The 26,934-nt window shown below is 42.4% G+C and overlaps 1 protein-coding gene across 8 annotated transcripts in view; it reads left to right on the top strand.

Annotated features, from left to right (window-relative positions):
* The window catches only part of RMDN2 (regulator of microtubule dynamics 2), a 252,019-nt gene that overhangs the window by 178,278 nt on the left and 46,807 nt on the right, over nucleotides 1-26,934 (top strand). For all 8 annotated transcript variants that reach the window (XM_029593795.1, XM_029593793.1, XM_029593796.1 and 5 more), the window contains one exon: nucleotides 14,674-14,749. In XM_029593795.1, the coding sequence (XP_029449655.1) occupies nucleotides 14,674-14,749 (76 nt within the window). The remainder of the gene's footprint in view (nucleotides 1-14,673; nucleotides 14,750-26,934) is intronic.

Genomic DNA, 26,934 nt, shown 5'->3' with positions numbered 1-26,934 from the left:
TTCCGGTTGCTTTTCAAATAAGACAAGCAAATTAATGAAATGGGCCATAAATCATGTTAAACCTGAGTGTGGCATATTGTGAAAGTCTTTACTTTGTACTGGTAGGAATGTGCTAGATAGCAGCACAGAATTCAACTCTTTGGGAGCAGTTTTCAACCAATCCATCAAGGTGAAAAGCTCCTACAGACTTTGCACATAATTTTCAAAGGGGAAAATGCTTCTGCACTTGCTTTATATGCATATACAATATCTACGGAAAATGATTCCCGTTGATTGGAAAATGCAATCCCATCTAAAACACGCCCCTGGAGAATGCCTCCCCCCCCCCCCCCATTCCAATTAAAAAGGGATAAAATCCTGCATATTCTTGTAGTGGATTAATTAGAAGGCGATTTTCAGACAGATAAATCGCTATGAAAATTATTCATCTCACAACAATAATATTGCTTGAAGGAAAATATTTAATGACAACATAATTTAACTAGTATGATGTAAGCACCAAGATTCTGCACCCTATTTGTGATATTCTATTTTCTATGCCGTTTCCATGTTTCTTTGCAAAAGAAAGTGTTGATTACCCTTCATTTCTTTCTGTATAATATACATTTCTAAAATGTTCTATTGCTTTTACTTCATAATTGATCCATTATTTACTTTCCAAACATATTAGAATTGACGATCTATACATTTATTTATTTATTTATTTTTAACTTTTATATACCGACATTCTTATATAGAATACAAATCACACTGGTTTACATTTAAACATAACTTCGCATGGGAGCATTACATAGAACAATCTTGTTAACAGTGAACTAAACATCGCCTAGGAACGTTACATGGAACACACGGTTATAAACATAACTGTGGTATAAATAACAGGGCGACTGGGACTTCAGGTTGAAAATCTTTCCTGAAAAAGGAAACAATAGAATTTAGTATCTGTGTGTGAAAGGTCCCCAGAATGGCTCTCTGTCAATTGAGTATGGTCTGAAGAAGTCTGGGTGGGGGGACGTTTTTGACCTCATCTGAAAAATATAAATGGTTATCAAAATTGCTAAATTCAAAAATTATGCAGTTATAGTGAACTGCCATTAGATGGCAGTATGCATGGTCAGATGATTAGGAGTCTGATAGTCCTCTGAAGTTATTGAGGAAGTTTCTGGAAGAAGTTATTACTTGGTTGTAATTTGATTGATCCCTTTAAGAGGGTGGGAAGAGAGATCCTCTTAGGGTAGTGGTGGTGAGGTTATAAATTTGGGGGTATCCACCATGGTTTTAGGGGTGGATAGAAACTTGGCTTGTGGAGCTCAGGGACCCCTCCAGAAGGAGAGGGCCCTGCAGGGGCTTTCCCTCCACAACCAGGGGGAAAGGCCCAAGGCAAAGGGGACATTTTTTTCCCTTCCAAGGAACTACCAGGGATCCAGGCCTGGGTTTACTCACAGGAGGAGGCTTCAGGAGGAATTGGCCCTGCCCAAATGAAAAGGGTAAAGGAACAGAGAATTGTACAGAGAAGTGTACCACAGATGCCAGGGATATCCAGGAACGTTTTCAGAGGTTCCTGGATCCACAGGCTGATGATGGCCTAGTTCCGAGTACATGATGCTGAGGAAGTTGAAGCTAGAAATTGAAAACAAGGGTGTTAACCTATGTTTATTAAAAATTTATAAACCTTTCAACATTTCTAGGCAGTTTACATACTGTATTTACACTCATAAAACATAGTACATAACATAAATACATTAAAATATAACAAACTTAAAATCGCGTCAACCGCAGTTTGAAATCCTCTGTTACATCCTTTTAAAAATTATTAGATTAAAAGCCTGTTTAAAAAGCAATGCTTTCAACATTTTCCTAAACCTTGTAATTATTACTTCTCCCTTTAAAGTTTTTGGCAACATATTCCATAGCTGAAGACTCTGTACATAAAACACTCGCTCTTGTATTTCATCCAGTCACACATGCTCAAAGGAGTGAGCATCCAAGAGTAACTGAGAAGCAGATCTCCAAGCCCCAGCTGGTTGATATAGTTTTAGGTCTGCATTAAAACTGGGAGGGGGGGAGCCAATCCATTTATACCCTGAAAAACAAACATTAAAATTCTAAATTTTACCCTCCAAATTATTGGCAACCAACGGAGTTTGATTATAGTTGTAGTAATGATAAAAAGGCAGCCCTGAAGCAATTTGTGCGTCTGAGTTGTGGACGCATTGAAGGGCTCGCATTGTAGTAGAAGGCAAGCCAAAGTATAGAACATTGCAGTAGTCTGGTGAAATCACTAGTGATTGTGTCATGGTCTTAAGATTTCCTCACTAAGATAAGGTGTAATCTTCATAGCATTTGTAGTTTAAAATAAGAATTTTTTACCACTTGTTTTATGTGTGGTTTCTAAGCTAATCTGATGTCCATTATGACACCAAGATTCTGCGCCTGACTCAAACCAGGTCATTGATCATTATATTCCTTGGAAACTCTTCGACTGGATATCTTGCCAAATATGGAATCTCTGTCATTTTAATATTTAGAGATAACTTATTACTAATCAACCAGGCTTTTAACTTTGTCATGCAATCCACTATTCTTTTTAGTGCATCAGTACAAGGTCCCTTTATTGGTATAAAAAACTGAATAATGTCTGCAAATATATAGTACTCAACATCTAGCTTACTAAAGCCTTGCAGATTGGAGTTATGTAAACATTAAATAGGAAAGCATTGAGCCCTGCGGTACTTCTGTTTTAAGATTAAAAGTAGATGATTTCTTCCTCTTATCACTATCTTCTGAGTTCTGCTTATCAAAAAGGAATCAAACCACTTGAGAGCAATATTTATTTATTTATTTATTTTATTTATAACTTTTTTATACCGAGGTTCAGGTAACAGAGTTACTTATCACTCCGGTTTACATTCTAACAGGCAAATAATGACAATAATATGTCTTACAAAGAACAAGGAGGAGAATAACTTGGAATAAACATAACTAGGAAAGAAACAAAGTGTGCAGGTAGAAAGAGGTGGCCTTGAGGGGATTCAATCCAAAGGGGAAGTTGACTAAAGGAGGAGGAGAAGGAGAAGATAATAAGGTTGAATGAACATGAGAGTGGGCCCTGAGTAGGGACAGTTTGTGGAAGCTGAGAAGCAGCTTGAAATTATGGGAAAGCTTTGCTGAATAACAAAGTCTTGAGTCTTTTTTTGAACGTGATTGTGCAAAGTTCCATCCTGAGCTCAGGTGGGAGAGAATTCCATTGCTTGGGGCCCACGGTGGAGGGTGATCTTTTTCTTAAGGATGTTTTAATAGGAGGTGCCTTCAGCGTACCTCTCTGTGCTAATCTTAGTGGACGGGAAGAGGTGTGAAGTTGAAGAGGAATTCTGAGGTCCAGTGGTGTGTTGTGGTGAATGGCTTTGTGGATGATGGTTAATAGTTTGTAGAGGATTCTGGATTTGACTGGGAGCCAGTGAAGCTTCTTTAGAATCGGAGTTATATGGTCCCTTTTGTTGGACTTTGTGAGAATCCTTGCAGATGCATTTTGTAACAACTGGAGAGGCTTTAGGGCATTGTCAGGAAGGCCATGTAGGAGTGAGTTACAATAATCGATTTTTGAGAAAATGATAGCTTGTAACACTGTCTTGAAATCATAGAAATGGAGGAGGGGTCTTAGCCTTTTTAGAACTTGGAGTTTGTAGTAGCACTCTTTTACCGTGTTGTTGATGAAGCCTGAGTAGCTCAGTTGATTATCCATGACGACCCCGAGGTTTCTGACCCGGGGGTAAAAAGTTGGGAGCGCTGAAAGGTGTGAGCTGTTTAGTGGAAGATTGCCGTCCTGTGTAATGAGAAGGAACTCTGTCTTGTCGGTGTTGAGTATCAAGTTGAGCTTTGAAAGGAGGTTATTAATAGAGAGTAGGCAGGAGTTCCAGAAGAGTACAGTTTTGTGCAGTGAATCTGTAATCGGTATGAGGATTTGGACGTCATCAGCATATAAGTAATGGGTTAGCTTAAGCTCAGAAAGGAGACGACAAAGCGGTAGAAGGTAGATGTTGAATAAAGTTGGGGATAACTATGATCCTTGGGGGACTCCTAGGGTGGATCTGAACGGTGGAGACTCTTTGCTGTTAATCTTGACCTTATAGAATCTGTTCTGGAGGAAAGATTTAAACCAGTTAAGTGCTGTGTTTTTGATGCCGATCTCAGATAATCTTTCGATGAGACATTCATGGTTGACTGTGTCAAAGGCGGCCAAAAAGTCGAGGAGGATGAGCAAGCAGGTCTGGTTTTTTTTCTAGATTCATGAGGATGTTGTCTGACAGTGATAGAAGAAGTGTTTCGGTGCTGCGGGATTTGCGGAACCCAAGTTGCGCCGGGGAGAGGATGTTGTTATTGTCAAGGAAATCAGAGAGTTGTTTGACTATTCTTTTCAGAATTTTTGCGATGATCGGTAGATTAGCAATCGGGTGAAAGTTAGCTGGGTTATCTGTAGAGAGGTTTGGTTTTTTTAATAATGGTTTTAAAATGGCAAGTTTGAGGGATACAATACCTCTGATTCCAATGACAGGGTATGGATGGGAAAGAATATTCTGGATGCTGTGATGAACATGTCTCAGTATTACAATTTTCTCTCCTGTGCAGCCTCATTCTGACTACTATGACACCTCCCCACCTGCAGAGGTCTCCAGTGAGGTCTGTTCAGAGTTATCAGATCCATCTCTTCAGTCGCCTCCTGGCTCAGCCTGTTTGCAGCCTCTGCTCCACCAGGAGTCCTCAGCGAGCTTGGCCTCCAGTCTTGCCAAGCTACTTCTCACTAGGGGCCTGACCCACAACCAAGCTCCTCCAGTCCTGTGTAACCCAGCCTTGCCACTTCATCCTTGCCTCTTCGTGGAGTCACCCTTGGCTCTTTGACCTAGCTGCTGTGCCTTGCCTTGTCTTGTGGTCCTCGGACCTTCTATCTTGCACTCTGCCTTGTGGCTTCTGGGCCTGCTTCCATTTCTTACCTTGCTCAGTGGCCTACTCTCAGTCTTGCCTTGCCGTCAGGCCTGACCTTACCTTGCTTCTTGCTTTGTGGCCTTTTCAGGCCTCTCCTTGCTTATTGTCCTTCAGGTCTTATGCCTAGTAGCCTATTGGTCTTCTATATCTCTGCCTTCAGACTTTTGTGTTTTTTGTTCTGTGTTGTCTTGTCCAGTCCTGTCCCGTCCCTGTTTACCTTGTCTAGTCCTGTCCTGCCCAGTGCAAACAGTATCATTTCCCTGTTTTGCCTATGTATTGTTTTGCCCTAGCTTGCACCTAGTTATAGTCCTTGCCAGTTCCAGCTTGTCTGTCTATGCTCAGTTCCAGTCCCAGCTCTGTGCCCTGTCCCTGTGCCAATTACTCACTCAGCCTTGTTCCAGACTATCCAACCTGTCCAAACCTTCCTTCAGACCATCCAGCCTGTTCAGCCTTGTTCCAGTCTCACCAGCCTTGCTCCCACCTGCATAGACTCCCCATGATGTATTGCCGCAGCAAAGAATTATTGGTTCCCAGAACCCAAGAGCTCAACCTACAGGGGGGGGGGGGGCTGGCTAGATGGAAGACTGCCCTAGTCCTGCCCAGCATACAGCCTTGCAGTCCTTTACCGATCCAGAGTCCAAAAATCCTGACACTCTTTGGTTATGAGGAGATTTATTGTGATATTAGTAGGTTATTTGAGTAATTCCTAGAAGGAAGTGAACAAACTGGTTAAGGCTGAGTACCTAAGCTGTGAATACCTGTAGACCATAACAATCTTATTTATTCTATCAATCCTTTACTATCTTGTACATAGTTTGCTGGATACTGAAGGGTCTCTACGCAGTGCATGCCTCCCACCAGTAGGGGCCTTCAGTGGGCCATGAACAATTGTGTCTAGTCCTCCAAGCTCTAATACTTGGAGGTCCTGCTGGTGTCCATGTGCTTCAGGCACTGCCACATTAAAAGTCTGCCTCAGAGTAAGTATCTTGCCTCAGCTTAGGTCCCAGTTTGCCCTAGTTGTGTCTGTACTTGCTTGATTACTGTTTGGCCCAAATCTGCAGCCGTCTGCCCCTTCTGTTTGGCCCAAATTTGTGACCACCTTGATCTGTTTATTCTTTCTTTTTTTTATAATTATATCTTTATTGATTTTTTTCAAATTAATACATAAACAAATAATATGATTACACTATTTGATTCATCCGACAATAATAATTCCACAATTCTTTCTGTCTTGTTGGTTATCCTGTTATTTGTATGGCCATAGTTTGAGGCCTTCTTGGCTTAGAAACATAATGACAGCAGAAAAAGACCAGTCGGTCTATCCAGTCTGCTCAGCAAGCTTTTGGTAGCATCTGCCGTGCCATACAGGTCACCCCCATATTTAGTTTCCCCAAACCTTCAAATTCAAGGCCCTTGTTGGCTGCTGTTTGAGTCCAATTTCCCATTTCCTCTTGCCTTTGAAGCAGAGAGCAATGTTGAACTAGCATCAGAAGAATCAAGCTTATTGGCTAAGGGTAGTAACTGCCACACCAGCAAGTTACCCCCATGTGCTCTTTTCTTCATTTTTTCTTCATTTCCATCCTCTAACCTTTAGGGAACCACAGTGTTCATCCCATGCTCCTTTGAAATCTTTTACTGATTAGGTCTTCACCATCTCCTCCGAAAGAGCATTCCAGGCATCCACTACCCCCTCTCCGTGAAGAAATATTTCCTGATGTTGGTTCTGAGTCGTCCTCCCTAGAGTTTCATTACGTGCATCATTGTGGATCATTAAAACCTTTCAGGTATCTGAAGGTCTGTATCATATCACCCCTGCACCTTCTCTCCTCCAGGGTGTACATATTTAAGATCTTCAATCTCTCCTCTTAAGTCAATTGATGGAGGACCCTCCACCATTTTTGTCGCCCTTCTCTGGACTGCCTTCATCCTGTCGCTCTCCCTTTTGAGTTTTGGTCTCCAGAACTGAACAAAATACTCCAGGTGAGGCCTCACCAATGACATATACAAGAGGATTTTCACCTCCTTTCTCTTACTGGTTATTCCTCTCTCTATGCAGCCCAGCATTCTTCTGGCTTTAGCTATTGCCTTGTCATATTCCTTCACCATCTTCAAATTGCTCACCCTAAGGTCCCTCTCCTGCTCTGTGCACAACAGCCCTTCACCTCCCATCACATACAGCTCTTTTGGATTACCACACCCTAGATGCATGACTCTGCAATTCTTGGCATTGAATCCTAGCTGCCATATCTTCAACCACTGTTCAAGCTTCCTTAAATGTCATCTTATTCTCTCTACGCCTTTCGGTATGTCCACTCTGTTGCAGATCTTAGTATCATCCACAAATAGACAAACTTTACCTTCTATCCCTTCCACAATGTTGCTCACAAAGATATTGAACAGGACCAATACCAACCCCGATCCATGCAGCACTCCACTTAACACTGTTCTCTCTTCAATGTATATTCCATTTTCAATCACACGCTGTCTTCTATCCATCAACCAGTTTGTAATCCACGACACCACCTTGGCGCTCACTCCCAAGCTTTTCATTTTATTCACAAGCCTCCTTTGTGGGACTGTATCAAAAGCTTCGCTGAAATCCAAGAAGATCACATCAAATGCTCTTCCTCGATCCAATTCTTTAGTCAGCCAATCAAAAAAATCAGATTTTTCTGACAGGACCTTCCTTTGATGAAGCCTTGCTTGATGTGTGTTTGTTGCCCTAATCTGTGGCCCTCCAGTCTTAGCCTCTTTTGTCTGTTTGCCTCCAGTCATGCTGTGCACTTTCTGTCTCTTGATTGTTTTTTGTTCTCCTTGCAATTCAACCCTGCCTTACAGGGTATCTTTTAATCCCTGCCCTCAAAGTGCACCTCTTGTTTAAGACCTACCGGCCACCAGCATCTAAGGGCTCAACCAAGGGGAAGATGGCCAGTAGAGGTAGAATAATACCTGATCCTTGATCTGCAATAAGCCAGTCTTGCTAGTGACCAGCCCACTCATGACCTTGGGATATAAAACAGTTGTGTGCTGTGAGAGCTACCCCAGAAAATAAACAGTTTAATTCTTCGGATATATAAATTTGTGTGCATCTTTTTTGGGGAGTATAGAAATTGAGAGCATTCATCAAAACAATAAGTGAGGACAGGGTCTACAGAGGGGATGCATCCAAGTTTTGGGTTCCCTGCACCATCTCAGGAAAATGTCTTTGCCTCTGATGGGTCCACCATCAGTTTGATCATTCTTCATTATTTAACCCTTTCTGACCTCTGTGGATCAACGGGCTACAAATTGTATAAATAAATTAGAGTCTGGCCCTTAGCCACAACAAGCACCAAATCCTCTTACGTTTTAGGTGCCCCAACCAAGGGTTTACATATGTGTCCTGCACTTCCTGAAAAAAACTGTATGATCCTTGCTTCTTGCCTGTGCAGGCGCCATGTGTTAATATTATTGAAGTAGGATGGTGCCTCATCTATTGGGTCAATGCTGCTTGGCCCATAGGGGTGATGGAAATCAGGAACAGTACATGTCACCCTCCGAACTCACAATCATACTGGCAATAACCGCACAGCTCCTCATCTCCCAAGCCCATAGTGGGTGGGAAATGATTATAAGGCATTCATGCAACTCAGTATGGATATTTACAGTTAACCAGCAGCCTATTCATCTGCCCCACCCTACTCTCATTTATTTTTTCAGTGTGGCCTCTTTCCTTGCCTACCTCCATTTATGTTTGGGAAACACAGATATACATTGGTTAGATTAATTAGAAAGGATTTGGGACAACAAGAGTGATTTGCAATGCCCAAAAAACATCTCTTCAAAAATTGTTCCTTTAAGAATAGATATTATATTGTAAATACAATACATCCTACTTGTAGTCTGTGTTCTTTTGTTTAAGAAGTCAATTATCATGCTGTTTGGTGTCCACTGTGGAAGGGCCTGGAGCAGACCACGTAAAGCAAACACAGGATTGGAAGTGAGGTAAACCTCAATTGATTTTCATAATAGTTGTTTGTGAAGAGCTAACTAAACTTAAAGTAGATAAGGCAATGGGGCCGGATGGGATATATCCGAGGGTACTATGGGAACTTAGAGATGTCCTGGCAGCTCTGCTGGCTGATCTTTTCAATTCTTCTTTAGAGTCTGGAGTAGTTCCAAAGGAAAATGGCAGATGTGGTTCCTCCTTATAAAAGTAGAAGGAAGGAGGAGGATGGGAACTACAGGCCAGTTAATCTGATCTCTGTGGTGAGCAAACTAATAGAATCACTGCTAAAACAGATGATAGTGCAATTATTGGAATCCAATAGATTGCAAGATCCAAGGCAACATGGTTTTACCAGAGGTAAATCTTGTCAGACAAATCTGATCAATTTCTTTGATTGGGTGACCAGAGAATTGAATCATGGAAGAGTGCTAAATGTAGTGTACTTGGATTTCAGCAAGTCCTTTGACATGGTTCTGCAATGCAAAAACCCAAGGGAAAGCTACAGTATTGGAGATTAAATTCTTCTAAGCACAAATGAAAAGGGAGATCTGGGGAAATTGTATCTGATGATCTTAAGGTGGCCAAACAGGTGGATAAAGTGACAGTAAAAGCCAGAAAGATCCTTGACTGCATAGGAAGAGGAATGGTCAGCAGAAAACAGGAGGTGATATTGCCTCTGTATAGGTCCCTGGTGAGACTTTATTTGACATATTGTATGCAATTCTGGAGCACTTTCAAAAGGATATAAATAGGTTGGAATCAGTCCAGAGGGTGGCTACTAAAATAGTCAATGGTCTAAAGCATACGGGGATAGACTTAAAGATCTAGAATGTATATTCTAGAGGAAAGGCAAGATAGGGGAGATATGATAGAGACATTTAAATATCTCAAAAGGTTTCCATGCACAGGAGGTGATCCTTTTTCAATGGAAAGGAGGCTCTAGAACAAGAGGGTTATGAGATGAGGGTGAAAGGGAAATGATGCAAAATTAATTGGATGGATAGGCACACTAGATGGACCATACAGTCTTTTTCTGCCATTGTGTTTCTGTGTTTCTGTGCCACATTGGCTCACTTAAAAGAAGTAATAAAGAAAATATATAGTAAAACTAACAAATAAAGGCCAATAAAAACAACAAATAACCAACAGTAAATAAATAGGAACCCTAAACAACAAATATACCAGCCCAGCTGCTACCATCCCCCATCAAACCCCAGATGTTAACCAACCACACCTATCCTGACAGACCCAGATAACCACCCTTCAATTCATGAAATCTCTAATTATACCATCACACAAGAAGACCCCGGACCCTACTCAACAAATTTAGCAACCACTCGCCTCTGAATATAGAGTACCACGCAAAGTGACCAGCCTCCCAATAGCCTTTCATTGTACCCCATGAAGAGTCATGCCCATTCGTATGCTGCACTGTGTAGATACAAATAAGATAATTCCTGCTCCAAGACCTTAAAGCTGCAGACAAGACAAATAAGTTGATAGCAGTCACTCAACTATTATAGTAAACATGCTTAAAGTCAGGAGACTAAGATTAGGAAGAGTCAGAGATATAAAAAAGGTGGGTTTATAGGCAAGACTTGAATATGGAAGTAGAGGAAGTAAGACACCAACTCAGGAGTGCCATTCTAGATATATGGTGCTGCAGGATACACAGATTGATGTATAGTTCTTATTTACTGCTTCTCCATTTGTGAGCATACACAATTGTTCTAAAGAGCTAGCATGCCTCACTGTAAACTGACCTCATACAATTCACTTTAAGGGGAAGGAAGTCATAGGAGAGGGGTAGAATTTTAGCATATTGACATTTTAATGTGATTCTCAACACTACAATGAAGGAAGAGAACCAGAAGAAAAATGTTTTCACAATGTGATGCTAGTGGGCTTAGTTTAGGTGATTTTCAGATATTGTGCAAAATTTTAAACATAGAAATCTGTTTTCCAAACTTTTTCATGTTTCAGGGAAAACTAAAAAGGAATCTATTTTGCATCTTTTCACCATTTTAGAAAGGCATGTCTATGACTTGGAAATATTGCTAAATATCATAAGGACCAAATGCAATAAAACAGGGGTGGGCATCTCGAGAACCACAAACATTCTAGTTTTCAGGATATCCATAATTAATATGCATGAAATAGATGTGCAAGTAAGAATTGCAGCTAGGAGTTGGACATTTTTAAATTGGTTAATTCTTTGTAAAACAATGGGTGATCTGTAAGATGTCTCAGACAGAATAGAAACGTTTAGGACAATTAGGCTGTCTTCCCACCTCTTATCCCCATCACCCACACACATACACGTAAGATAATGTCTCTGAACATGCTGTAAAGGCACATTTCTTAACTATTAATTTATAAAGCAACTATAAATTTTACCTTTATGATCCTTTTCGAATAAAGTTATTTAAACTGATTGCTTTTTCTTTGTTCATTTGTGTATATTTGCTAAAAGAATAGGGGTTCTAAAGCTATTCGTATAACAACCAGATTGTGTATCAGCACCAGAAAGATATAAGAAAATATATTTGAATATTGGCTTTTTAATTTGTAGTTCATACTTTTTCAATGTATGTTTTCCATGTGGACAAACATGAACCAGTAGAAGTGATGTATATGGATTTTCAGACGGCATTTGGCAAAGTCCCGCATGAGAAGCTTCTAAAAAAACTAAAAAGTTATGGGATAGGAAACAGAGAGTAGGATTAAATGGTCAATTTTCTTAGTAGAAAAGGGTAAACAGTGGAGTGCCTCAGGGATCTGCACTTGGATCTGTGGTTTTCAATATATTTATAAATGATCTGGAAAGAAATATGACAAGTGAGGTTATCAAATTTGCAGATGATACAAAATTATTCAGAGTAGTTAAATCACAAGCAGATTGTGATACATTGCAGGAGAACCTTGAAAGACTGGAAGATTGGACATTCAAATGGCAGATGAAATTTAATGCAGATGAGTGCAAGATGTTGCATATAGGGAAAAATAACCCTTGCTGTAGTTACACAATGTTAGGTTCCATATTAGGAGCTACCACCCAGGAAAAAGATCTAGGCATCATAGTGGATAATACATTGAAATCGTCGGCTCAGTGTGCTGCAGCAGTCAAAAAAGCAAATAGAATGTTAGGAATTATTAGGAAGGGAATGGTTAATAAAAAGGAAATTGTCATAATGCTTCTTTATTGCTCCATGATGAGACCGCACCTTGAATACTGTGTACAATTCTGGTCGCTGCATCTCAAAAAAGATATAGTTGCGATGGAGAAGGTACAGAGAAGGGTGACCAAAATGATAAAGGGGGTGGAACAGCTCCCCTATGAGGAAAGGCTGAAGAGGTTAGGGCTGTTCAGCTTGGAGAAAAGATGGCTGAGGGGGGATATGATAGAGGTCTTTAACATCATGAGAAGTCTTGAACGAGTAGATGTGAATCAGTTATTTACACTTTAAGATAATAGGACTAGGGGGCACTCCATGAAGTTAGCAAGTAGCATATTTAAGACTAATCGTAGAAAATTCTTTTTCACTCAATGCACAATTATGCTCTGGAATTTGTTGCCAAAAGATGTGTTTAGTGCAGTTAGTGTAACTGGGTTTAAAAAAGGTTTGGATAAGTTCTTGAAGTCCATTAACTGCTATTAATCAAGTTGACTTAAGGAATGGCCTCTGCTATTACTGGCATCAGTAGCATGGGATCTTCTTAGTGTTTGGGTACTTGCCAGGTTCTTGTAGCCTGGTTTGATCTCTGTTGGAAACAGGATGCTGGGCTTGATGGACCCTTGGTCTGACCCAGCATGGCAATTTCTTATGTTCTTATGTGGATTGTAAGCTAGTTAAAAGAATGGAAACAGAGTAGGATTAAATAGTCAGTTTTCACAAAAGAAAAAGGTAAACAGAGTTCCTGAAGGATCTGTACTTGGAATGGTGCTTTTTAATATATTTATAAATGAACTGGAAAGGGGTGCAACGAGTGAGGTGATCAGATTTGTGGATGACACAAAATTATGCAGAGTTGCTAAATCTCAACCGCGAGACTGGAAAATTGGGCTTCAAATGGCAGATGAAATTTAACGTGGACAAGTGCAAAATGATGCATATAGGGAAAAATAACCCTTGCTCTAGCTACACAATGTTAGGTTCTATCTTAGGGGTTACCACCCAGGAAAGAGATCTAGGCGTCACAGTGGATAATACATTGAAATCGTTGGCTCAGTGTGCTGTGGCGATCAAAAAAAGCGAACATCATGTTAGGAATTGTTAGGAAGGGAATGGCAAATAAAACAGAGGATGTCATAATGTCTCTATTGCTCCATGGTGAGACTGCACCTTAAATACTGGGGTAGATTTTCAAAGGGGTATGTGCGTAAGATACGCACGTACCCCCCGAAAATCTATCCCAAAACCCCCCCCCTGCGCGCGCCAAGCCTATTTTGCATAGGCTCGGCGGCGCGCGCAAGCCCCGGGACACGCGTAAGTCCCGGGGCTTGCAAAAAGGGGTGGTCGGGGGCGTGGTCAGGGGGCACGGTTAGGAATCGGGGGCGTGTCCAGGGGGGCGTGTGGGCGGTCCGGGGGCGTGGCCGAGTGCCCTGACACAGCGGTCTGTGTCGGGGCCTGCCTCGCCGGCGCGCGTAAGTTACTACTGCCCGGAGGCAGTAGTAACTTCTCCGATAAAGGTGGGGGGGGGGGGTCTAGATAGGGCCGCGGGGGGTGGGTTAGGTAGGGGAAGGGAAGAGAAGGAGCCGGGGGTTAGAAAGAAATTTCCCTCCGAGGCCACTCCGATTTCGGAGCGGCCTCGGAGGGAACAGGCAGCGCGCGCAGGGCTCGGCGCGCGCAAGTTGCACAAATGTGCACCCCCTTGCACGCGCCGACCCCGGATTTTATAAGATACACCGCGGCTACGCGCGTATCTTATAAAATCCAGCGTACTTTTGTTCGCGCGCGCGTATGTTTTTAAAATCTACCTCACTATGTGCAGTTCTGGTCACTGCATCTCAAAAAGGATACAGCTGCACTGGAGAAAGTGCAGAGAAGGGCGACCAAAATAAGTTAAGACTGTTCAGTTTGGAGAAGAGATGACTGAGGGGGGATATGATAGAAGTCTACAAAAATCAGGAAAGGTCTTGAACAAGTTAATGTTAATTCGTTATTTACTCTCTCACATAATAGAAGGATCAGAGAGCACTTCATGAAGTTTGGAAGTACCTCATTTAAATCAAATCGAAGAAAATTCTTTTTCACTCAGTGTATGGTTAACCTCTGGAATTCTTTGCCAGAGGATGTGGGTACAGCAGTTAATGTAACTAGGTTTAGAAACGTTTTAGATAAGTTCCTAGAGGAAAAATCAATAAAGTGCTATTATGGTAATTAATAATCAATAGTAGCTTGTGATTTATTTCATGTTTGGGTACTTGCCAGGTACTTGTGACTTGGATTGGCCACTGTTGGAAACATGATTCTGGGCCTGACCCTTGGTCTGACCCAGTATGGATATGTCTTATGTTCTTATCCTTTGCCCAAGGAATAATAGTACAGATGGTAACTTTTCTGGAAAGTTGTTTTGACACCAACTAATTTTCTTTGACATAGTAATTGCTGAAGGAACTTGTGAACCCAATTCAGAGAGATAAGATTGATGACTTCCACTCTTAGAGCTGTTAACCAAATAATCCTGTTTCATACCTCTTCCAGGTTTGCAATTTTGTGTGGCTACATGTCTGAGATAGAGAATGTGCAGAATAAGATCAAGAATGGCTATCTCTTTAAGGTAGGCTGTGGCAGTTTTTAAGCAGCTGTGCTTCTTAATTTACTTACTCTGACAGTGCTAAAGTCAAGTTTTCCTATAGCTCCGAGCTCAGCCCCAGGGTGTGTTCCATTGTAGATGCCAATGTTTTGGTTAAGAGATTAGTTTTATGTATGCAAACATAATCTTGTCTATTTGCTTGAAAACGACAACAATTTATATATGGTTTCATTTAGAAATATCTAGATTTTTTTTTTACTTTTCATATTAACTACTCAACATAAACATTTTATAATAGAAAAGTTATACTAGCAGACATTCTTAATGCCCTTTTTATGTTGCTGACAGTATTGGGTTGTTTTGCTATTATATGCTATATCAGTTTGGTAAGTTTGTTAGCCATTTAGAGAGAGAAGTTGACAAGCAATTTCTAAACAATAATGTACCTTATTCAACAGAAAAATGATTGAATTGGTACAAGCTTGACTTCTAACACTCACTTCCTTCAAGGCCAGTAATTTCCGGTTGACTTTATGAAGGAAGTGTGCTATATCGCTCAAAAAAAATTCTAAAATATTACTTTGAATTGGTCCAATGAAAAGAAAACAAAAGTAGGTGGGTATAGATGATAGCATTGTGCGGTTAATGAGTTTTAAACATGCATGATTTCAGGACCACAGAAGTTTATTTTCCAGGGACCCCCAGGATAGATGCCTGAGGCAGTCCACTAATCACCTTTCTTGCCTCAAACTGAATTCCGTTTACTGCTATCTGCTTTCTCATCCAGTCCATCAACTTGGGTGACCCAACCTCTGGCTGCTTGTTCATTTATGAGCCCCTTATGAGAGACAGTGTCTAAAGCTTTCCTAAAGTAATGCATTAGCTGTATTGGTCCACTTAAATGCATGGAAATCAAAGTCAACACAAAACATAGGTGATCACTTATCTGGACAGTAGAAAAGGTTTCCTCATTTGTAAGTGCCAGGGCCAGTATTGTCCCTTCCTTTCTGGTTTCTGTTACCATTTGTCTGAGGCTTGCCCCTTGAAAGAATTCTAGAATCTCTCTGGGAACAATGAGATGAAAAGATCATCTTTCTGATGGCTGAAGAGGATTGGTAAATATTGCTTTGGGAAATTTTAGAACTGAAAAAGTTGTAGGGAGAGGTAAACTATTGGGGTATATTCTTTAGTGTGCGTGCGTGTGCATGTGCGTGTGTTATAAAAAGCAAGCCAAAAGGTAGGAAACAGCTTAGAGTTTGTGTGTTTGTCTTCCCTCCCTCCCATCCCTCTTCCTCCTCCCTTCCCTCCCCCACCCCAGCTCATCCTTTGATTTATAGATAAGAGACACTTTCACATTAAAAATAAATCCACTTTTTATCTAAAACACAGCATTGCCCCAGCCCTTATCAAGAGTTTAATTATCCTGTTGCAGGTCACTACCAGATTAATAGTGAATATACCAATAAATTTAAAGGACTCTTCTTTACAAATTCATACTTCCTTAGCAACCTAAACTCAATAAAATTGATGAAGGCAGCAATCCAGCAGCAAGAGGGGGGCCTTCCAGTCTTCTGCATCGTGTCACATGTATGATTTTTTTTACCCATCAGTGAGAGGTGTGCATCTGGTGCAAAGAGCTCCTGGCTATCAGAGAACAAGTCTGATCTCTGGAGGAACTGAAGCAGACAGAGAGGTATATAGATGAGACCTTCAAGGACTTAGTAGCAGCTGAGTCCCAACTCCAATCTGGCAGCCCTGGTATTCCCTTGGAGGAGGAAGATCTCCTGGTCGGAGAGCATCATCCTGGTGCAGCAGGAAGTGATCCTGTAGCAAAGATCTTCTTTTCAGGTGAATCATTGTACTCTCGCACCAAGGATGTATCTCCCAGGGCTACTGCCCAGGAGAGAAGGGTTAGGTCTGCCATCATGTCCACATGTCCACCAGCCACCCAACTATCTACATTCCTATTTGATTATTAGGAATGTAGATAGTTGGGTGGCTGGTGGACATGTGTATTGACTAGTAACATGCCTGCCTGGTGCGAAGGTGGCAAACCTCATGCATCACCTAGATAGGATTTTAGACAGTGCTGGGGAGGAGTCAGCTGTCATGGTACAGGTGGGCACTGACAACATAGGAAATTAGGTAGAAAGATGAAATCCAGAACCTCCAGGGTAGCATTGGTTGAAATGCTCCCTGTTCCACGCGCAGGTCCCCAGAGGCAGGCAGAGCTCCAAAATCTCAATGTGTGTGCAAGGAAGAGGGATTCAGTTTTGTAGGGAACTGGGCAACCTTCTGGGGAAAGGGGAGTCTTTTCCAAAGAGACTTGCTCCACCTTAACCAGGGTGAGACAGGGAAAGCTGGTGCTAACCTTTAAAAAGGAGATAGAGCAGCTTTTAAACTAGAACAAAGGAGAAAGTCGACAGTTGCTCAACAGCACATGGTTTGGCGGGAGGCATCTCCAAAGGATACCAATGAAACAGGGCATCCCAACAGAGAGGTAGTCCATGTATCTATAAGTAAAGAATCGCCTGAGCTAACAGATTCCAAATTATCCCTTTCAGCTGAAAAGCAGGTTGTTAATACAAACCTAAAACATACTTTGAATTGTCTGTATGCAATGCCAGAAGTCTAAGAAGTAAGATGAGAGAGTTAGAGTGCATAGCAGTGAATGATGAAATATACTTAGGAGTTGTTACGAATCAGAAGGTGGACCCATGTTCCAAGGTAGGGTTAGTGCTACCAAAGAGAGAATCAACCGTCTTAGGTCCCTACCGTTGGAGGGCAACGCCTGGTGAATCAGCAGCTGAACGAAGACTTCACCCTGGAAGCTCGTAGTCCCCCCAGGAGGAGCCCGGAGGGACCCAAGCCGCTTGGACTTAGGAGACTCACTGAAGACTGAAGATAGTTCTGGAAGCAGGCGCCTCCTGCAGGTCATGGATTCCAGACAGCTGGCACCTCCAGCAGGTCGTAGTCAGTCCCGGAGTTGAAGCCAAAGAATGGTCAGGAGCTGGTCCAATGGTCGAATCCAGGAGAGGGGTCGAGAGCCAGTCCAGGAGCAAGCCAGGAGAGTGATCCGAAGCCAGTCCAGGAGCAGGCCAGGAGAAGGGTCAGAAGCCGGTCCAGGGTCGAGCCAAGAGAAGAACGAAAGCCAGTCCAAAGTCAGATGCCCAGAATCAGTCCAACAAAGGAGGGGAGCAGGACGAAGATCAGGAACAAAACCAGGAGCGGGAACCAGGAGCACGGACTCAGGATCCAAACAACAAGGAGCCTCAATACCAAGGCAAGGTCTGAGGAGCAGACCTTGCCTTAAATTCTAGAATCGAGGGAGGAGTTTCATGAAGAAGCCACGACAACTTCCTGTCATGGCCCCTTTAAATAAAATCTTCAGCCGTGCGCGGCTCTTAACATACCCGGAGGAGGAGGAGTCTTCCCGGCCAAGCAGGGCCATGCCGGCCGGTCTTCAGCGGTGGCCAAGGCCACGGGGAGAACGCTGAGGGAGGCGGCCTGCTCCAGCAGGAGCCTCCGAGAGAGCCTAGTGCTGCGGGTAAGTATTTGGTCCCGGCCGCGGACCACTGCGGCCGGCAGCCATGACAGTCTGCCCCGGTCGCATACCATCGCAACCGACGGCCATAACAGGAGCAGATTTTAAAAGGAGTGCACGGGTGTCCACATGGAAGGGCTGATTTTATAACATGCGTGTGCCAGCGCATGCATGTTATAAAATTCATTGGCCGCTCACACGGGGGGGGGGGGGTGAATTTTAGTAAATTCACAATCAGGCCTTCCCCAGTTACCTCTCAGTCCACTCAAATTAAAGAGCTCCAATTAAGGAGCGGACTGGGAGGGAACTTTCCTATCCCCAACCCTACTTTTCCTACCTCTTCCACTCTCCAGCCCGGCCCCTAACTTAATCCTATCCCCATTTTTGGGAGGTTTTTACCTACTGCTCCATTGGAGCAGAAGCAACTTCCGCCGGCCAGCTGCTCATGCGCGCTTCCCCGGATCTGCGGCTAATGGCCGCTGTCCCGTCCCACCCTGCCCAGACCACGCCCCTGGCCCGCCCCTTTATCAGGGCTTGGCACTTGTGCACGTATCAGGACTTACGCACGGGGCCAGACCCTTTTACAATGGGCACGGCACGCGCAGGGCCCACCCATGCACGTGAGTCTGGATCTTTACTTGCCTGGCCCTTTAAAAATTTGCCCTTTAATTGGCATCTCCAAGACATGTTGGAAGGAGGATAACCAATGGGATAGTGCTATACTAGGATAGAAATTATATCGCAATGATAGGGAGGAGCAACTTGGTAGGGGAGTGGTGCTTTATGTCTGGGATGGCACAGAGTCCAAAAGGATAAAAGTCCTGCAAGATACTAAATGCACAATCGAATCTTGGGTAAGAGAGTCCCTGAGGCAGCAGCACGTGAAACGTGATGATATGTCTGACTCTGGATCCCAAACAAAGGGGGAAGTATCACATTTGCAATTTTTTAAGTAAAATTTCAAAAAAGACTCTCTCTCTATATAAAAAAGTTTTCAAAAAGGACCAATGATGAAAGGTGACACCGAGCGGTGAAAACACAAGCAAAATTAAAGCTTGAAAACCATGTGGTGGTATGAAGGTCCAAAATACTCACTATAAAATATAAAAAACAAAAATATAAATATAAGATATGAAAGAAAATTTTCTGGGTATTGACAAGATAAAATTTTGATACAACGTGTTTTATATAATACATTGTTAAAAAATACCATCTTAGAAGCACAGTCCAGATGTATTCCACTTATTAAGAAAGGTGGAAGGTAAGCCAGACAATTGCTGGCATGGTTAAAAGGTGAGGTGAAAGAGGCAATTTTAGCCAAAAGACCTTCCTTAAAAAAATTAGAAGAAGGATCCATCTGAAGAAATTAAATATAAAACATTGATAAGACAGGCTAAGAGAGAATTTGAAAAGAAGTTGGCCATAGTGACAAAAACTCATAATAAAACCTTTATAAAATATATCTGATGCAGGAAGCCTGCAACAGTTGGACTATTGGATGATCGTGGAGGTTAAAGGGGCACTTAGGAAGGCCATCACGGAAAGACTAAATGAATTCTTTGCTTCAGTATTTACTGATGAGAATGTTGGGGAGATACCTGTTTCGGAGACTGTTTTCAAGAATGAAGATTCAGATGAACTAAACCAAATCAACTTGGAAGATGTAGTAGGCCAGATTGACAAACTGAAGAGTAGCAAATCAATTGGACTGGATGGTATATACTCCAGGATTCTGAAAGAACTCAAAAATGAAATTTTAGACCTGTTTCAAGTAATTTGTAACCTATCATTAAAATCATCCATTGTACTTGCCAATGTAACTCCGATATTTAAAAAGGGCTCCAGAGCTGATCCTGGAAACTATACACCGGTGAGCCTGACTTCAGTGCCAGGAAAAATCATGGAAACTGTTATAAAGAATAAAATCACAGAACATATAGATAGACATGGTTTAATGAGAAACAGCCAGCATTGATTTACCCAAGGGAAGTCTTGCCTTACAAATCTACAACTTTTTTTTTTTGAAGGGATGAATAAGCATGTGGATAAAGGTGAACCGCTAGATGTGGTGTATTTGGATTTTCAGAAGGCGTTTGACAAAGTCCCTCATGAGAGGCTTCTAAGAAAACAAAAAAGTTATGGGATAGGAAGCGATGTCTTTTTGTGGATTTCAAACTTTGTTAAAAGACAGGAAACAGTAAGATTAAATGGTCTTGTTTCACAGTGGAAAAAGGTAAACACTGGAGTGCTTCAGGGATCTGTACATTACTGGTGCTTTTTAATTTCTTTATATATGATCTGGAAAGGGGTATGACGAGTAAGGTGATTAAAATTGCAAATGACATAAAATTATTCAGAGTAGTTAAATCACAAGCAGACTGTGATACATTTCAGGAGGACCTTGCAACTTCCTCTCACTGCCCTGCTATTGTGCCTCAACCTTGCTCTGGAAGGTTCATCTCTAAGAGGGTAGTTAAGGCTCTCTACCCCTGAAATCTTTGGCCTCCTCAGCTTGAGGCTACGACCACTGGTGCATATCAGTGCAAACGTATGATCTGCCTTTTGTAATGTGGACATTTGCCTACAGGAAAAACTGAACATAGACCACAACTCGTTTAATACAGGTCACCAAACAGCTTTTAGATAGGAAGGGGGCTGTGCACCAAAGTTTAGCATGCAAGCTAAGTCTGGTTAGCATGAACTTGGAAAAATGAGGTAGGAAGGGAGAGGAGAGACACCAGAACACACTTGAGCACCTCCAGAATTATTCCACATTTATTTAGACAAGATCATGTATTTTCATACCAAAGGATCACAGTTGCCAGCTGTACTTCAAACATTGTTGCACAATGTATAAGGTACAATGTTCAGACTAAGGCAAATAAAAGCCTATCTTACAAATTAAAGTTAGGCACCATGCTTGGGCTGAAACATTTCTCAGATAGTATGAGACAGATAATACAGATAGTCTGCAAGACAGATTTTGCAGTAAAGACAAGGTTACAACAGTCTAAGATGGCTGCTCCTGTGTGGCATGGATGCCATTGAAGCACGGGGAATAGTTTTGGGGGTATGTGGCACACTGTGGTAGTGGTGTCAGCTGCTTGTGCTTCCTTTACTGGTGTAGAGTGATGACCATTGTGGTGATTAGTCCGTCAAAGCCAAAGACAACTGCAGGCATTCTGAGGCTTCAGCAAGAACGACTGTCAATGTGCCATTGCTGCTTCCCCACCATCGCGAGGTGTCCATGAAGGACGATAGCTGCCAGTGTTCTTAGGTCTCAGGGCTGGCAGATTTCTCTTCTTGATGTAATGGGCTGGAAGCGCCAGATTTACTCAAGGCACCATTTGATGCCAGGCCTTTTCCTCCTTGGCATATGTCTGAAGCACATGCATGCTAAACAAACTTCAGTAATAATATTAATGCTTAGACCCTAATGACCTTTGCTCGCTATCGATTTATAGTTGAAAGTCTTTGAACATCTGAATGATGATAGCAGTATTCTGCATTATCCAGTCCCCAGTAGAATGTATTTTTTTGTTTGGTTTGACATCCTTTCTGTTCAGTCATGTCCCACTTTTCAGAAGCAATCTGTCCAGCAGCATTGGAATCAAACAGCCATATCCAGCTGTTTTCTTGGAATTTTACAGTGGAAAAATGTTAGCCTTTATTTTAATTTGTTTCCATTGTATATTCCGAGCTTAAATAGAGAGCTAACAACCATCTTTTCTAAACAGCTTGGGTCCATTCTACCTTATTTCATAATTCTTATGAAACCTCTTAAATCCAAGTAGAGTATTAAGGAAGCTCAGAATTAACTTTTTTGTTGTTGTTTCTGTATCTGTAATCTGCTTTTTTTTTTTTATCCCTGTTGGTTGTTATTGTTTTAGGGCAGCCCTTGAACTTTCACTGCTTGACGAGATCCTACCACCTTTGCAACCATGCTTAACACATTTTCCCCTTTACTCACACATTATAAATGGCTTCCCAAAACAATCATTTCTGTCAGAAGACTTAACCATGTTTAAACCTGAGAGAAATAAATTTAATGTTGAATAAGCAACGATAATAGAACTCACCTGAGTTCCTACTGCCAGTCAGTCACTCACATGCAGTAGAACTAATTCATCTTTGCCAAGATGTGAAAGGCACAAAATAGATGTAAGAACATTTGTTCTCTAGGCTGAAATGCACCATCAAATGTTTGCATACTTCCTAAAGCTGCTCTACATTTTATTTTAAGGCCCTATACAGTGCTGCTTAATATACAATATAACAGGGGTGTCCAACTCTGGTCCTTGAGAGCTACAAACAGGCCAGGTTTCCAGGATATCCACAATGAATGTGCATGAGATAGATCTGCATGCACTGCCTCCAATGTATATAAATCTGTCTTATGCATGTTAATTGTGGATAAGCTAAAAACCGGGCCTGTTTGTGGCTCTCGAGGCCTGGAGTTGGCCACTTCTGCAATATACAATGAGAGAATTGGATATAGCACGCATACATTCTATAGCAGTGGATATTATACCTGTTGAGTAGTACAAATAAATGAAAAGGAGGTTCTTTGCTTCTCATCCCACTATATTCTGGTACTGGTAGCCCTGCCTTTTAATAACAAACACAAGGCTAATAGTAGCAACCCAGCTATGCAGGATACCAGAGATCAAATTTATCAAAGTGTCAAGGCTTTAACTAAACAAATCAGAACCAACTAGGAAAGGAAAGCTTCTGGCATTATAAAGAACACATGTGCATGCACAACACCAGTCTGCCACTCCCTAACACAGTACTATATGGCAAACACACAATAAAAAATCAAAACCTTCTGCTATATGCTTGCAGTACAGTGGCACAGACAATCGATGTTGCCTTGCATGCAAGAGATACAGCAGCCATTCACATGCGGAGCCAGACGCACATAACTTTTCAAGAAGCACAACATAGGAAATACATACCTGCCTTCCTGCTGAAAATACTGTGCCTCTGCTGGCTCCCTAGTGAAATTAATTTACCTTCTACAACACTTGTAGACATCAGATAGCCCACTGTCCTGGTAATCCCAGGATCTTAATGGCCTAATGCCAGCTTTCTGTGGGTTTTTTTTTCTGGACAGTATGAATCTTAATGTTGGTGTTCCTAATCCAGAAGGGTTCCAGGTGCCCCTCCAGATGGACACTCCCTTCCCTGATTTGTGGCCTGATTTTTAAGGACCCCCCAGCCTCTTCACCCGAGATGTCTTCATGTCTCTCTTCCTTTGCCCTCCTTTCTCCTCCCTGCTTACGAACCCAATTGTCTGGACCTGGGTTCTTGTATCTCCCTTCTTCCTTATCCAATAGGACAGGACACCAGTACTTTACTGCTCATAGCCTCTGCCACCTTGCCAATTCCAGTAGGTTTGCGGTATATGAACAGCGCAGGACCTGTTGTATCCATCGCTGTCCAACTTCTCTGCTCCGCCCTCCTTACCTCGTTGGTGACTCCCTTTGGGGTTGATGGAAGGCTAGCTGCTGCGGCGTCTCCAGGCCGTCGTCCTCCGGCGTTCCCGGACCGGCTCGACACTGCAAGCCGCCATGTTGACCAGATGCCTAAGGGAGCGTGCACGCGCGCGCGGCCCGACTGATGTACCAGTGTTGGCGCGAACCTCAGGGGCGTCCCCCTGAGATGATGTCACCAGCTCCAGATATTTAAGGTCTCAGTTTTCGCTAACAAGACGAGTTAGCATGGGGTTCGCTTCCTCCTGGTCGCTGCGGATGGGATTCGCTCTCCGCGACCCTAGCTACTCTGCCTCCTCAGACTTCACTAGAGGTACCCTCTCCTCGGGGGCCTCGCTCTCTGTTTTCCATGCAGGTCGCAGTCCGGAACCGGTACTTGCTCCTCGAGGGCCCACGTCTCGGACTTGCTCCTGCATACCACTTCTGCTAAGACGTCATCGCTGCTTACAACATTGTGAGTTTCCATCTATCTCTCTGAAATTTCCCTGGGTACAGGTACTCGCTCCTCGAGGGCCTAATGTATACCATCTCCTGGGCTGCCTTAAGAGACTATTGTGTGAGTGTTACCATTAAAGACTTGTTCCAGTACTCTGCATATACTGCCTACTCACTCTTAGTTTCTCTACAGCTCAGCCACCCTGGGATCGCTGTTCCAATACCTGAGGGACTAAAGCTCACTACTGCCACCTTTGGTGGTTTGATATATTGCTTCTAAGAAGTTTTTGTTGCTTAACATCCATGAATTGTATCTATCTCAGAGCGTTCCCTGGAACCAGGTACTCGCTCCTCGAGGGCCTAATGCGTTCCAACTCCTGGGCTGCTTTAAGAGACTATTGTGTGAGTGTTACCATCAAAGACTTGTTCCAGAACTCTGCATATACTGCCTACTCACTGTCTTAGTTTCTCTACAGCTCAGCCACCCTGGGATCGCTGTTCCAATACCTGAGGGACTACAGCCCAGCCGGGCGCTTCCAGCTCACTACTGCCACCTCTGGTGGTTTACCATATTGTCTAATAAAAGAACTAGTGTGTGTCTGTCTCCTACACTAAGCCTGACCAGTGGTCCCGCTCAGGATTTCCCCCGAGGGCGTGGTCACCTGCCACTGGTCCAAGGATCCACCCACAACTACTTTAAATAACTACAGATTGCTAAATACCAGCTTTAACAACAGAGCTTTCTGACAGATTGCTAACTCCCAGCTTTCTCTACAGAGCTTTGACAACAGATTGCTAACTCTGCACGGAGAACACATCAGATTGCTATCTCCTCACGGAGATCACAGCAGATTCAAATCAGGACCAAAGGTGCTAAAAGTGCTCCATGTGGTTAAAAATACGATGACAGGGGGTGGAGCCAAGATGGCGTCTGGAGAGGTAACGCTGTGAAGTTGTTCCTGTGATTTCGATCTTTAATCTTTTTTTCCTCGGTAAAATAATGCCTCCGAAAAGAAAAGGAAAGCTAAGGACTTACCCCTCTACTCCTTCGCAGCCTACGGGACAGAAAACCATCACACAGTGTATCGAAGGTGCAGTGAAGAAGGAACTGAGAGGTCCGGCTGTCGGGTCACAGGGAGGAGAATGTGACCCGACCTTGGAAGAGTTATCCCTCAGTCCGCTCGACATCCGGCTGCCGCCGGCAGAGCGGGGAACATCGACACTGCGTTCGGATCTGGGCCCCGGTGGGGAGCCGCAAGAAAACCGAACTGAGGGGGCTGCAACGATGGGAACCCCCGTCCCGCCAGAAAACAACGGAGAGTCAACAACTGGAGATGGTCTGAGACAAGGAGAGAAGGAAGGGGTAAGCTCAGAATCACTTAATTTAAGTGTTGCCACTCCAAAGCCAGCGGTAGTTACTTTGGACTCGTTGTGGAGTCTAACTTCAGCTTTAGCAAAGTCAGTATCTGATTGCTCTGTGAAGATAAATTCTGTATCCCAACAGATGGAAGTATTAAATAAAAACTTTGAGGGACACAGACTGGAGATATCAGAGAAAATAACAACTTTAGAAAATGATGTGAAGAAAATAAAGGAAGTCCAAGTGAATATAATTCAAGATTGTGGGGCAGTAAACAGAAGAATTGAGAACATTGAAAATTCTTTGAGACATTTAAATCTAAGGATAATAAACTTTCCAAGGGTAATCGGAGAAATTCCTAAAATTACCTTAAATCGTTACCTAATTGAAATACTGCAAATAACTCCGGAGAAGATCCCCCCCCCCCCCCTTAAAGAAAGTTTATTTCCTGCCAGTTCGGAAAGTACAGTCAAGTCAACAAATGCCACAGAATATATTGGAAAACCTAACAGATTTCCTTGAATCCTCTGATTACGAGATAGCTGAAAGATCAACGCTGCTAATTTCATTTTTTAATGAAATTGATCAAGGACTAATGAGGGCATACTTTAAGAAGATCAAGGAAACTTTTATGGGATCTTGGATAAGAATCTTTCCAGATTTTACAAAAGTAACTCAAACTAAACTAAAACATTTTCTTGCTCTGAAACCAAATGTAATAGCTATGGGAGCATCATATATTTTACGGTTTCCATGTAAATGTGTAGTGAAATATGAGAATAATAGCTATATTTTTTACCATCCTGAGCAATTGAAAAACTTTGAAACCAAAAGAACATTACTATCTTAAAGTAATTGTTGATGTCATATCGTAATTAGCTGTATGCTCCGGATTACCAAAGATTTTGGATAAATGTTTTTTCCTAAATTCTCCTTTAATTTGCATAAGCACCACCCCCCGTTAATTGTTTGGGCTCTAATATGCTGTAAAGTGTTGGGTAGTACATATTACGTGAGAATATGATATTGTGATTATAATTATTTCTTTGTACTAACATGATACATAATGTTTCAAATAAAGTTTTAAATGCTTTGTATATTGTTTAAAACTTAATAAAGATTAAATAAAAAAAAAAATACCATAAAGTTACTGGAATTGTCAGACATCAGGCTATAAGCGGTAAAGATTGCAGCTGGCTAGGGAGGAAGGAGGACCTGGGAGTGGGGGCCCAAAAGAGCAGGCCTAAAAAGGGTAAGAGAGGACTCAGAGGAGGGATGGGGGATGTGAGAGAGACAAGACTCAGAGGAGGTTTTTGAAGGGAGAGAGACCATGTAGGGGAGGAGAACCTGGGGCGGTGAGCGTAGGAGTAAGACT

The sequence above is a fragment of the Rhinatrema bivittatum genome, chromosome 3 (assembly GCF_901001135.1).
Source record: "Rhinatrema bivittatum chromosome 3, aRhiBiv1.1, whole genome shotgun sequence".
Classification (NCBI taxonomy): Eukaryota; Metazoa; Chordata; class Amphibia; order Gymnophiona; family Rhinatrematidae; genus Rhinatrema; species Rhinatrema bivittatum.
Note: the sequence above shows the minus strand (reverse complement) of the source record. Positions and strands in the feature narration are given on the sequence as shown.